This window comes from Henckelia pumila, chromosome 3 (genome assembly GCF_033568475.1).
Source record: "Henckelia pumila isolate YLH828 chromosome 3, ASM3356847v2, whole genome shotgun sequence".
In the NCBI taxonomy this organism is placed as follows: domain Eukaryota; kingdom Viridiplantae; phylum Streptophyta; class Magnoliopsida; order Lamiales; family Gesneriaceae; genus Henckelia; species Henckelia pumila.
This window is the reverse complement of record NC_133122.1, coordinates 16333631-16346610: the sequence shown is the minus strand read 5'-3', so window position 1 is coordinate 16346610 and position 12980 is coordinate 16333631. Positions and strand designations below refer to the sequence as shown.

Genomic DNA, 12980 nt, shown 5'->3' with positions numbered 1-12980 from the left:
CAAACTCCATAAAAGTCTATCATTTTAAAAGTCACTGAAAGTCATTAAAATTTTGAATTGAATACACCCCCGTAAAATTACTCAATTTTTATTATATTTCAGATAAAAGTTTGTTATACATGATAAAAATTTAATTTATATGCACACATCATTTGTATATGTTTATTAGTGTTATATAAACATGAGGGAGACTTTGTTAAGTTCGTATGACATATCTGGTTGAGTCGACGCCACCCGCAGGGTAGTGTCCCGCGGGTGACGTGACGGCTTATGATTGATTAAAATCAGTGAGCTCCACGTGAGACCAATTATTTTTTACCAATCACGGGATTACACGTCACCCGCAGGATAGTGCCCTGCAGGCGGCATGTACTAAACCGACATATCTCAGTGTTTTTTTTACCTATTGATAGCTATGTAATCACAGAAATGAACGCCTTCACTACATTTTTTTGCTTTTTATGTATATTTATTTACAAAAATGACATTTTTTTTATTTCACTGTTGATTATTATTATTATTATTTAATTTTCAGTTAAAAAGCGAACAATAGAAGATACGCATTACGAGTATTAGTGTATATATTTATCAGCACACACATGAATGTGTGTATATTCTTACCTGCAGGCACGATGTGGAATACTAAAAACGTTAGAGGGCCTATTCGCAAAAATTAAAGTCTTCTCCGTAACATGGAGGCCACCACAGAGGTACTCTTCGTGACGTAACTCACCAGACTCTCCTGCTAAACTAACGTCCAATCTCCATTTTGTGGCCGGAGAAGTGCTTAAGCTGCGCGTAGCCGGCGTAATTTAGCGTCCGTATTGAATTCTCTTCGCCAAACAACCATGATCACTACGGTAATTGCAAACATGCTTCCATTATCTTAATCAATCCGGTCCAAATCTGCAAGATGTGTTTTTTTAACGGGAAAATTAACTTGTTTTTCTCCCCTGTGGAATCGATGAAACGTGCAGCAGGGAAGTGGATCGGGTTCGATGTCGCCTAGCCCCAGATCCCCATCAGGTCCTTATTTGACTGTATCGGTTTCCGATCCAGCTAAAATGGGGAGCGGAGTTCAGGCCTACATCTCCTACAAAGTTATTACCAAGGTAGTGATTATTGATTTCTGCATGTGTAGATTGGGTATGGTTTAGCTTGCGCGTGCATGTTACATATAATAATCAACAAACTTTGGTTCGATTGGTGGATTAGGGCTTCAATTCAGTCGGGCTTTTCAACTTTGTTGAGCCGTGTTAATAGTCTGTATTAATGATCTTTGTTGTTGTTGTAGATAGAGAGGATATTTAGTGTTATGTTATTCGTTGTTGCGTGTAATTAATCAACCAATAAACATAGCATGAAGAGGAATAATACCAGTCACCACAAATTTGTGGATGTTTTCCTAGGTTAAAACCCAACATAAGGAGCGTGGTTTTGATACCGAGGACCGTATTTTGTAATCTTGGAGAGTTAGTTTTTTGGTTGGGAGATTTTAGTTCTGCTCATGAATTATCCAGTATTCATTTCATCAGCTTCCCTTTCATCAAGCACAACAATTTTTGATTATTTTGTAATTCACAAAGCTTACTGATCCTGTCCTCCATAAACACCAATAGTAGTTCTCAGCTACAGTGTTACTTCTAAAACTGAAGATTTGTGTTGTGGAGGTTTTCATACTGTTTGTCCTTTGTTTTTTGGTGAAACAGTTGTATATTTGTAGCAGACTTCTGTTTTTTGTTTTTTATCTTCAACGTGACGCCAACTCATTTCGTAATACCTTGTTTGAAGTTACATATTTACCTCAATGATAAAATAACATTATGGCAACTTGATTTGCAGACAAATTTTCCTGAGTATGATGGACATGAGAAAATTGTTATTCGACGATATAGTGATTTTGTTTGGTTAAAAGACCGCCTTTTTGAAAAGTACAAGGGTGTCTTTATCCCTCCTCTTCCGGAGAAGAGCACTGTAGGTAATATATTGAAGCATTTCATTTGTCACTACCAGCAGTTGTTGAGTATGGTATATCCAACTTGTGATACCTTCTTTCTTCGCGATACGGGACTTTGCTTAATAAACTAGCCAAAATTTTTATTCTGGAAATTGTTTGATTCATGCCTATAAAGCTGTAATGTTGATTTACCTGGTCATACTAAATGTTATGGTTAAAATTGCCCATAGTCTGATGATTATAAATGCAACATATTATTGTGTGCTGCAGGATTAGTATATATATCTATTTTATATGATTCAGTTTGCTCTTTTATGGTAGCCAATAAATAGGTGATAACTTTGCATGCATTTTCACATTTGCGAGCATTGTGAAACTTTATTTTTCTATTATATGTTTCTTGCACGCAGAGAAGTTCAGATTTAGTGCAGAGTTCATTGAAATGAGACGTCAAGCGCTAGACGTGTTTGTCAACCGGATAGCAGCACATCGTGAGCTTCAGCAGAGTGAGGATTTAAGAATCTTTTTACAGGCAGATGAACAGGTTACTTGATTTAGTGGAACTTTCTTTTAATATGAACTAAGATAGAATTGGAAATCTGAATTTGTGGTTGCTACATCTGAGAGAATCAATTTCTTGAAATATGGTCATGTCTTGGGGATATCCAAGGTTGTCTTTTTCGTCTAATAATGCATTATGATTGGTCATCTGAGATTCTGATTGTGTACTGTCACTTTTGTTTATCTGCAGACTATGGAAAGAGCAAGATCCCAGGAAACCGGCATTTTTAAGAAGAAACCAACAGATTTTATGCAAATTTTCAAGGTACTTTGTTTAAACAATAAAACTTGAATTTAAGCATAGTTGGAGCAACTAGACAGAAAAGGATGGCATTTCGAGTTACGTGATCTTATTTTGTGCAGAGATTTTAGCTTCCTTCATTGCAATTCTTCATGTGGTTTTGGTTTGATAATAACTAAAATCTTAATATGTTTATTTTTCTGTCATTTTCTTCAATGTTTCCATCTTGGAGAAGAACGGATAATGTTTTTTGTTGTCACGTGTTTTTACCTACTGAAGGGCCTTTTAGTTGATTGGCTGATTGCATTATGAATCTATGATGTTTCTATCTGGATCTTGGTTGTCTGGTCCATATCTAGAAGATTTTAAGGTTTTATGCTGCTCCTGTCCAGATTGACAAGCATTATTAGTCTCCAGCCCCATGGATGGTACTGTGTTGGCCAAGGGCAAAAGTGGTTTTGCTTGACAGTGGTCACCTTTTTCAATTTTGACAGGATGTACAGTCTAAAGTGAGTGATGTTGTACTTGGAAAGGAGAAACCAGTTGAAGAATCTAATCCAGAGTATGAAAAATTGAAGAATTATATATTTCAGCTTGAAGACCAGTTAGCTGAGGCCCAAAAGCATGCATACCGTCTAGTAAAGAGGCATAGAGGTTTTAATGTTTGTTAGACCAGATTTTGAATGCTCGGTTATTTGGTGGTTTAGTCCATGTGATGGAAAGCTTGTGTATTATTGCAGAGTTGGGACAGTCCTTGTCTGATTTCGGCAAGGCATTCAAGTTACTAGGAGACTGCGAAGGAAATGGGCTTGGTAAAGCATTTTCTGAACTCGGCGCAAAATCAGAGACATTATCGATTAAGCTGCAGAGAGAGGTTTGGTCTAATTTGTCGTAATATTTCTTGTATTTAGGAAATGCTCTATATTGATGGATTTCTCACTGACGTGCTTATTTGGTTCTGTTATTAGGCTCAGCATCTCTTGATGAATTTTGAAGAACCTTTAAAAGATTATGTTCGAGCAGTGCAGTCTATAAAGGTGACTTCTTGGTCTTCTCTACTTTTAATATTTTTTTTTTCTTTTTATCGGTGATGGAATGCAAGTACAGTATGTTATAAGCTTTTTTTTTCTTTGAAACTTTATTGTAATCGTTAGCTATAAAATTCCTTGGAAAATGAGAGGATGGAATAAGGAGGTGCTTACTATTTCTAGAAGTAACCTTATTATTCATGGCATTTGCAATGTGCATCAAGTACTTTTCATCGAGCTCTTTGAAGTAAATAATAACATTTTATGTATAACATGTCATTGGTATGATTAACTTTAAATTTGGTTTGTTATTGAAATTGGCTCTCGTACTCCTGGGACAGGCAACTATGACAGAGAGAGCAAATGCTTTCCGGCACCATTGTGAACTAGCTGATGCAATCAAGTTCAAGGAAATAGATATGTATGGTCCCTGAATCTGTGTTTTACCTATTCCTTTTATGTGACAGGCCCTTGAATTATGATATCGTACCAGAAAGCCGTTTGTTTCATATATCAATAGAAAGTATTTGCTTCTACTTGGTCCAAACATTTTAAGTCGCTTGATTGATGTCAAATATAGCTGAATTTTTTTCCCTTTTTTAACCAATACGTACATTCATTTTTTACTTTATTTTACTCTTATTAACTTTATTTGTTAATTTAAACACTTTTTCTTGTTTTTAGTTTTTACCGTGGAGTATGGCCACAAAAATCTCGGTCAACACCCTTTTTTCATCTCATGACTAACAAGAGGAAATTGAATCCTTTCCCAGACTATTTTATGTTCTCCAAATTCATCATGATGGTACCATTTAATATTCTCCATATTAAGTGGTCAAATTCATTCGCTTAAATTCTAGATTCAACATTATTTTACAATTATTTGATTATTATTATTGAAGTACATCTGAGTTGTAGAGTTTTAGTGAATTTTATTCATTTTTGTTTTGTAGAAATGGGTTGTGTTTGTTTCATCCTTTCAGTATTAATGACACTTTATTTATTATCAATCTGTATCTATCGTGTATGTTTGAATATTTGGTGTGCAGGAACAAGCTCAGACTAACAAGATCGGAGAAATTGATGGAAGCAGAGCATGAATACGAGCAGGTTGGTGATATCTCTCTGTGATTTTCTTGTTTCTTTCTAGACTCTATGCTGTATAGCTTATATTCAGCTCTGTGATGCAGCTGAAAGCTGATGGCGTAGAGGCAACACGAAAATTCGAGAGAATTGTGAGGACGATGAACGATGAGATTGTTCAGTTTCAAGAACAGAAAACCTTAGACATGGGTCTGGCATTTCATGAGTTTGCCAAGGGTCAGGCAAGCCTGGCTAATGGTATCGCTGATGGCTGGCGAAGCCTTCTGCCCAAGCTCGAATCTCTCTAGTCTTCCTAATGTTAAATCCTGGATTGTGATAGAAAAGTGTTCACTTCAAAGACGAGCTGGAGACTGGCTTGTATCAGCGGGTGGATGATTTTTCGGCTGTTTTATTGCCACCATGTGTAGGTTTTCAGGTTGTTACTGTACAGACCCAAGGCTAAATGGAAATCCGAAAACCCTTTTTTTTTATCTTGTATCTAAAAGATCAAATTAGTGGATTAAACATTTTTGTTGCTATTTATTTTTGGAAAAATAATTGTGCCAGAGAAAAACCGAATATTGAGCATGGAGTTCTGATTGAATCTTATCATCTCACAATTTTTTTTTCTTTAACAAAAGACACTTGAGCTATTATCGAATCTAGTCGTATCCAAACACGCACATTGCATATCTAGATAGTGGTGATCTTCTTTAATAATTTAACAACTTGATTTCTTTTTTTCTTTTTTTTGAAGAGAATAATAACTTGATTTCTATTTTAATAAGTGGTGGTGTTATTTAATGTACTTGACTATCACACTATCTTAATAAAAATTTACATGCATAGATAGTGGTCTAATGCCAAGGCCAACGAGATTTTTATATTAGCTAACTAAAGGCATGATTGGTATGAAAATGAATGAGCATTTCCATCTCATTTTCATATCTATGTTTGGTATGAACATAAGAATGGGAATGGCTATTCCCATGTTCATGGGAATGGGAATGACCATTCCCACTTTCTTTTTTTATTTTTGTGAGAAATTTTTTCTATATTTAGTTTATTCTTATAAATCTAGCCTTATATAAGAATAACAATAATATTTAATATTATTTATATATAAAACAACAAATTATTATATAATTATTTTACTATTATATATAAATAATTATTATTATGTATATATCATCATTATTAATATGATTTATTATATATTTATCTATCGATATTATTATTTAATAAAAATTAGTTTAAAAAATTAATATTTATTATTATTATTATTATTATTATATATTATATTATTTTATTATTTAACTAATACTAATAATTATTATTATATTTTGAATTTTAATTATTATAATAATTATTTTTTTATTATCTTAAAAATATTATTATTTTAAAAAATATTCCGATTAATATATAAGATAAATGAAATAAAATAAAATAATTTTATAATATTATTAATTTAATATTTAATAATAGTAATAATATTAATAATAATAACATAGGAGTAGTTATTATTATTTTCCTTTTGGTTAAAAATATTTGATTATTAAAATAATTACATTTCATTGCATTTCATTTTTTTCAATATCAATCATTGGAATGGAATAAAAGTATTATTTCATTCGTGTTGTCATTTCATTCCAAAGTTGATTCCATTCCTTCCTTATTTCATTCTAACGTACCAATCATGCCCTAAGTGATTTAGTAAATCGATGTTTAAAATAAAAAGTCACGCCTTAATCATTTTATTCTATTTTTATTATTATATAATATTGTATCGATCTTTTAAAGTACTGACTTGGTCAGATAATCTAATACTTTTGATAATATATATATATAAGAATTTTCAGCTGTTCAACCATGTTTTTCCACTTGATCCGTGACATTAGTGATAAAAAAAAACAAAAAACAAAAAACAAAAACCACTAAAACCAACTACCGGGTTTTAGTGGTCGCGAACCAAGTGGGAAAATATGGTTGGACAACTGAGTATTCCTCTATATATATATATATATATATATTATTAATTTGAAAATAATAAAACTTTTAATATTGTTTGCAACGAATACGAATAAACAAGAAACAGTAAAACCATTTCTTCATTGGAATATATTTAATTAGTTTGATTACTTTTTAAAAAGATAGATACGTTTTTCCTGGGATAAAACCTATACATGGAAAATTTACCCAAAAAATTATTACTATTTTATTTCACATAATTTAGTATTATTTATATTATCAATAAAATTACTCTTCCTTATTCTTTATTGATAACCATAATCAATATAATGCTTACGACACTTATGCTAATTGATTTGTTTCGTTAATACGATACTAACGATAAATTATATATATAAGCTTATAAAAAAATGCTCGTTCATTTCTATTGTTTAATCAATGTTATACCAACTTCAAGTTACATATCTGATTTATAAAAATATTTATTCCTTTATATTGTTAATTAATGTGCAAATGCGTCAAAATCAAAATCATATCATCTATACATCTCCGATTTAAAAATTATAGAAACAACTAATAATTTTATTTCCAGTTCCTATACTTCTTTGTTTCCTATCTTTTCCAAAAAAAATTTACGCATGTAATATTTTATTTATTATGTTACATCTACACCATTATGCCTAGAGCGTTGGTGTCATCAATTAATTTGTTGTGTGTATAAGTTAACAATAGTAATTTTAATTTTTTATTAAATTATAAGTCGTGCCAACATTTTTTGAATTAGTTTGTCAAGTTTATTTTTTTTAATCGGTCTATTCTGATTAGCTTATTTTTGCAGGTTATTGCTAAGAGTTTATGCAGCGCATTGAAAAATAGGGACAACCGGTTTCCACGTTTAAAAAAAAAAATAAAAAAAAAATCAAATTCTGGATTTTTTAGAAGCCTGGAACCCAAGATTCTGCAGACGATTCGATTCTCATACAGACAAGAATACCCAAAGTAAGTGCTGGATGAACAGCAGCTCAACATAGGGGAGATATGGCTACTTTCTCTTTGTGTTCTCCCCTTTCATCGCTCCCCACATCAGACTCCTCCAAAATTCTCGTGTCCTCCCGAAGTAGCGCGAACCCAAATCGACTCTGTTTCTTGAGGAACATATCAAGTCCCAACAGAAATCAGATTCGTTGTTTATCATCTTCCAATGACGCTGATGATTCCGAAATCCGTTCGGAAGACAGCCGTGTTAGGTTGGTTCTTGAAAAGTTCCCACCTTTTTAAAGCTTGTTCTGTGTATTTCCATATTTTGTTGTTCGCTCTTTCTTGGGGAGTGTTTTGTCTTCTTTCTTGATTTCCGTTTGAAAATTCAAGATTTTGGATTGCATTTTGCTGTGAATGTAGCAAGTATTAGGTTGTGCCTTATCAGAATTCTTGATCCACCTGGAGGTAGGCGATGATTTTCTAGTATGAATTGAACTTGCTGGTGCTGAATGAATTCAAGTTTATATAGGTTATTGTTCAAATCACGTGTAAATGTGCAGTTGATTGTCGTTGTTATGCTCAGAAATTTCGTCTGTTGTTGAAAATGATATGTTGTCATTAAGTGGTTCTACTTCTCCTGTACAATATCAGTTTTCAAGTTTCCTTTTTTCCTAAATTTTTTTGGTTGGTTATTTGCATTTCGGGCCATATCTTTGTATTAAAAGATGAATTGTGATTAGCAAAATCTTTTTTTTTTCTTTTTGAAATATTGTTTCATGATTTTATTGGTTATGTATAGTTGGTTTGGCCTCTATAATACCGAATAAGACCTGTCATATCTAAAGGAACCACATGTAAAGATTATGTATTGTCGTTAAAGTCGGCTAATACCAGGTTCATGAGGGGCTAATACATCGTATCGAATTCCTCTTCCTCATTGAACATTAAATTGCAGTCCCAAAGTACATTTGTTAATGTGTTTGAAGTGAACTAATATAAAATTGAATCGGAAGTCTGCATCAGCATTTGGTCATATTAATGTTGTACCAATTTACTTGTTTGCAGCAATTTCTGCATTATTGAAGGACCAGAGACTGTTCAAGACTTTGTGCAGATGCAGCTACAGGAAATTGAAGACAACATTCGAAGCAGACGCAATAAAATTTTCCTCCTTATGGAAGAAGTGAGCTTATTTTTCATTATTAGATGTCAGAACATGGGAAAGAAGGCTTTATTTTGAACTTTTGTGCGCCAATACGAAACACATTAGTTGTTTACAGAAAAATTCCCAACATGTTTGATATTTGGAAAAGCCAAACATAGGTCATATTCTCCGGTACACTCCCCAAAAATATTTTTCCTAGTGTGTTCATATTTTCTGCACAATCATTGCTTTGTAATTCAACTATTCATCATTTATAAAAAATACTCCATAGTCTCTTATTAAACTATGATATAATATAGCTGAATTTATTACATTTTGAAAATTTTAAATGTCATAGATCATTAAAAATCTGATTTTATGTCACGTGTCATCAATTACATGATATCTATGGTTAAAAATGTCCACTTCTAAAACAAAAGCCATATCCATCACATTCCGAATATAACATCCAGAAATGCATTTTTTGAAGGTGCGGAGGCTAAGAATACAGCAGCGTATCAAGAACAGGAAAGGTGTCGATGAGAGCCGTGTAGATGAAAATGAGATGCCGGAGATTCCATCATCTATCCCCTTTCTTCCCCATGTGGTAATTTCAGAACCCCCGTTGATCTTGTGGATTATTCTTATTACCAAATGTAACATTGAACAATCATTGTTGATTCCCATGCTTTCATTTACTAGTTCACTATATGATTTCCAATTGGAACTTATTACATTTTTAGTGTTGAAAGTTTTAAAACAAATGCCAGTTCCGCCGTTGTAGAATACCATCTTTATTTTGCTTGACCTTTACAATTGTTCACTGTGTCTTCTCTGATTGTTTAATAATTTGATATGCCTCTTTTCCAAATACGTCGGTATCTTCATTATTAATGATCTTTCTTGAAATGCGAGGAATGCTTTCATTGTTTTCTTTGGGGAAACGAGTTAACTGACTTATGCTTCACTTTCTAAGCAGACTCCGAAGACCCTGAAGCAACTATATTTGACAAGCTTCTCATTTATATCCGGAATTCTTGTTTTTGGCGGCTTGGTTGCACCGACTGTGAGCACCTAATCTTGTGAAGTGTTTTTAGTTCTAACCAGTTTCTGCTCAGTATGTGATGATAGCTCCGACTGTGAGCACCTAATCTTGTGAAGTATTTTTAGTTCTAATCAGTTTCTGCTCAGTATGTGATGATAGCTGACACTATGAATTATTGAGTTTCAGTTCAGTTGTTATAATGTCAGATTAATGTGAGATTAATTAGATCATTAATCCCTTTTCATGTGACAGCTTGAGTTGAAGTTGGGTTTAGGAGGTACCTCATATGAAGATTTCATTCGGAGCATGCATTTGCCTATGCAATTAAGGTATACATAAACAAAACTTTAGATTTACCAGTCATTTGTTGTCATAGGGGTGGTATACCGTATCGTATCGAAAATCTTATACCGTCCCGTATCGAAAATCGTAGACCGTACCGAAAATTACGGTATCAGAAAATTTTATACCGAAACTTTTGGTTTACCGATTTTCAGTATACCGAAATTTTCGGTACATTATAACTAGCGTACCGATTATACCAAAATTTTACGGCATACTGAGGTTTCGGTACTGTATATGCCGCTTTTATACCCAAAAAACCTTTTATTTATTAAAATTTATTATTTAGAAGTATTATATATTTTCAAATTTTTATATATTATTTATGTATTTCGGTATTCCGGTATATACTGAAATTTTCATACCGTTACCGTACCAAAAATTCGGTGGTTACTGTAATCTCGGTATACCGAAAATTCTGTTTTTTTTCTCATCCCTGTTTGTTGACGAAGATGACCATAATCTACCAATTTTTATTATGTTTAGCTTGAATAGATAACACAATGGAATTATAATTACTTCATAATTTTGTTTCAGTCAGGTGGATCCTATCGTCGCCTCGTTTTCAGGAGGGGCAGTGGGAGTTATTTCAGCATTGATGCTCCTAGAAATCAACAACGTCGAGCGACAAGAGAAGCAACGATGCAAGTATTGCCATGGAACTGGTACGTGTTTGTGTTTGAATTTTAAAACCAATATGCATATAGGTGCCAATATAGATAGTAGTTAGGCAAAAAAACTGAATTACAAATAATACACGAAGATCTGATATTTTACGTGGAAACCACCTTCCAGATCAAAGGAAAACTCACTGCAACCAAGAAAGTTGGTTTACTTTTTAATGATACAACTACAAAAGACACTATATGTGTGTGTGTTAGCATCCTAAGACTACATAAATTACAACAAAATTTCCAGAATATCTTTATAAACTGTAAAGTTTAATCTGCGGTTGGTGGCGTGCCTTACCATCCACTCTTGCTTGAATCCAGAAACTATTAATAGTGAATGCAGCTAGAGCCTCCCATAAAACAGTGATTGTTGTTGTCTATGACTCGTAGTCATTTTCTCGACTAATCTTTTGCAACCTTACTGTTTGGTTATGTGGACAGGATACTTGGCATGTGCCCGTTGTTCTGCGAGTGGGTTATGTTTGTCCACCGAACCTATAATAACAAGTGCTTCTAACGGGCCCTTGCGTGCGCCAACGACTGCAAGGTGTCCAAATTGCTCTGGGGCAGGAAAGGTATGTTACTTGGTTGTAAACACCATGCAGTCTAGAAAACAGCTTCAGGTGCTAATTTATCACAGTTGGTGTGTTGATTTAAACACAGAGTACCGTTTCTGGATCTTCGTTCTTTTGTTCCACTCGCTTGTTTTCTTGAAAATGTTGGAAACTACTTCTTTCACATGCTTCGTCAATCATCAACCTCCGAATTATCTGTTTTCGTGATTACATGCTCGAACCAGAGCACACGTATTATCTTAACATTAAATTTACTGATTTGTTGTACCTGTTAGGTGATGTGCCCGACATGCCTTTGCACCGGGATGATGATGGCGAGCGAGCATGACCCCCGAATAGAACCATTTGACTAGAATGGAGTAGGATTTTCCCTTTTCAGGATGCAATGTTAGGCCAGGGACAATAGAACTTGGCCTTAGCTGAGCTTTCTTGTAATTGCCCATTCAATAAATGATAGAAAGTGTAAAAACTTGAAGATCTCGTATATTACCTGTGACTTTGCATTTTGTGAAAATTAATTTTGTTTGTTCAGAATGTGTATGGCTTGGATTTGAGATTGCAATCAACGGCTGCACTTATTTTTTTGGGGGGAAAAAAATCTAATAGAAGTTATATGCATACATAGATTTGATCACTTGCATATTAGGGTGCAGGAAATCTGTGTGCAACCATTAAAATTTTTGTTTTTTGTTTTTTGTTTTTTGTTTTTTGCACCACTAAAATGCACTAAATTTTTTATTTTTTGCACCACTAAAACGCACACTGATTTCCTGCACGTGATCACATCTGTATATAAACATTAATACATATATAAAATTTCATATTTAAAATTCCCAATCACTTGAGATCTAGTCCGAAGTGTCGTGGATTCAAATCTCCTCTCTCTCCTAGTTTTTTCTAGAGTATGCTTTAGATGAGATAGTTTGGTAGATTTATATCCATGTCAATGATCTATATGCGTACTGATACAATAATATTATTGATAAATAATATTATTGATACAAAATATAATAATTTTTCAATTTGTTTCTCAAAATTAACTCGTGAAAAAGTCTCATAAAATTTTTTGTGTTTTTTTCTAGTATTATTATCTATAAGAATTAAGGAAGGGGAAAACAAACACATGTAAAAATTCATTAATTTTTGGATTCTTGACCTTTTTTTATTTTATCCAAGAGTATATTATGCTCATTTTTCTCACCCAACTTTCTCGGTCCATTTCTTCCCAAGTTCCCTCCAAATGAAATGGCGAGGAAATGGTACGTGAAAGTTGTTCGCGTGCGATGATGTGGTGAAAACGCTCGGAGAGTATGGTTGATCAATTTTTTTTTTAATAATCGATGAAATTGCACCACACTGCATCGTTTTTTCATTTTTTTTTTATAAG

General features: G+C 33.3%; 2 protein-coding genes across 3 annotated transcripts; both read left to right on the top strand.

Annotated features, from left to right (window-relative positions):
• Window positions 1–653: 653 nt before the first annotated feature.
• LOC140890757 (sorting nexin 1) lies at window positions 654–5477 on the top strand. Of its 2 annotated transcripts, none has more exons than XM_073298784.1 (11): window positions 654–860; window positions 981–1112; window positions 1843–1978; window positions 2368–2501; window positions 2709–2783; window positions 3254–3413; window positions 3500–3633; window positions 3728–3796; window positions 4129–4208; window positions 4837–4897; window positions 4978–5477. In XM_073298784.1, the coding sequence occupies exons 1-11, from the start codon at window positions 849–851 to the stop codon at window positions 5176–5178; spliced, it is 1194 nt and encodes a 397-aa protein (XP_073154885.1). In that variant the 5' UTR covers window positions 654–848; the 3' UTR covers window positions 5179–5477. The 2 variants fall into 2 exon arrangements, with proteins under 2 accessions (XP_073154885.1, XP_073154884.1); XM_073298783.1 differs by having other exon boundaries at window positions 655–860; window positions 978–1112.
• Window positions 5478–7753: 2276 nt separating this feature from the next.
• On the top strand, window positions 7754–12127 carry LOC140891918 (protein ORANGE-LIKE, chloroplastic-like). Its single transcript, XM_073300612.1, has 8 exons — window positions 7754–8085; window positions 8882–8999; window positions 9451–9567; window positions 9940–10026; window positions 10258–10334; window positions 10885–11012; window positions 11460–11593; window positions 11869–12127. Exons 1-8 carry the CDS (start codon window positions 7877–7879, stop codon window positions 11944–11946), a joined length of 948 nt encoding a protein of 315 aa, XP_073156713.1. The 5' UTR covers window positions 7754–7876; the 3' UTR covers window positions 11947–12127.
• Window positions 12128–12980: the final 853 nt, after the last annotated feature.

What these genes read in the sequence shown, in the direction of transcription:
- LOC140890757 (XM_073298783.1), top strand. An exon ending in AAGTTCAAGGAAATAGATAT is followed by an intron (nt 4,209 to 4,836) that starts GTATGGTCCCTG and finishes TTTGGTGTGCAG; the next exon opens with GAACAAGCTCAGACTAACAA. An exon ending in CAGAGCATGAATACGAGCAG is followed by an intron (nt 4,898 to 4,977) that starts GTTGGTGATATC and finishes TCTGTGATGCAG; the next exon opens with CTGAAAGCTGATGGCGTAGA.
- LOC140891918 (XM_073300612.1), top strand. Translation starts at nt 7,877, where the DNA reads ATGGCTACTTTCTCTTTGTGTTCTCCCCTTTCATCGCTCCCCACATCA. An exon ending in CATTTGCCTATGCAATTAAG is followed by an intron (nt 10,335 to 10,884) that starts GTATACATAAAC and finishes ATTTTGTTTCAG; the next exon opens with TCAGGTGGATCCTATCGTCG. An exon ending in ATTGCTCTGGGGCAGGAAAG is followed by an intron (nt 11,594 to 11,868) that starts GTATGTTACTTG and finishes TGTACCTGTTAG; the next exon opens with GTGATGTGCCCGACATGCCT.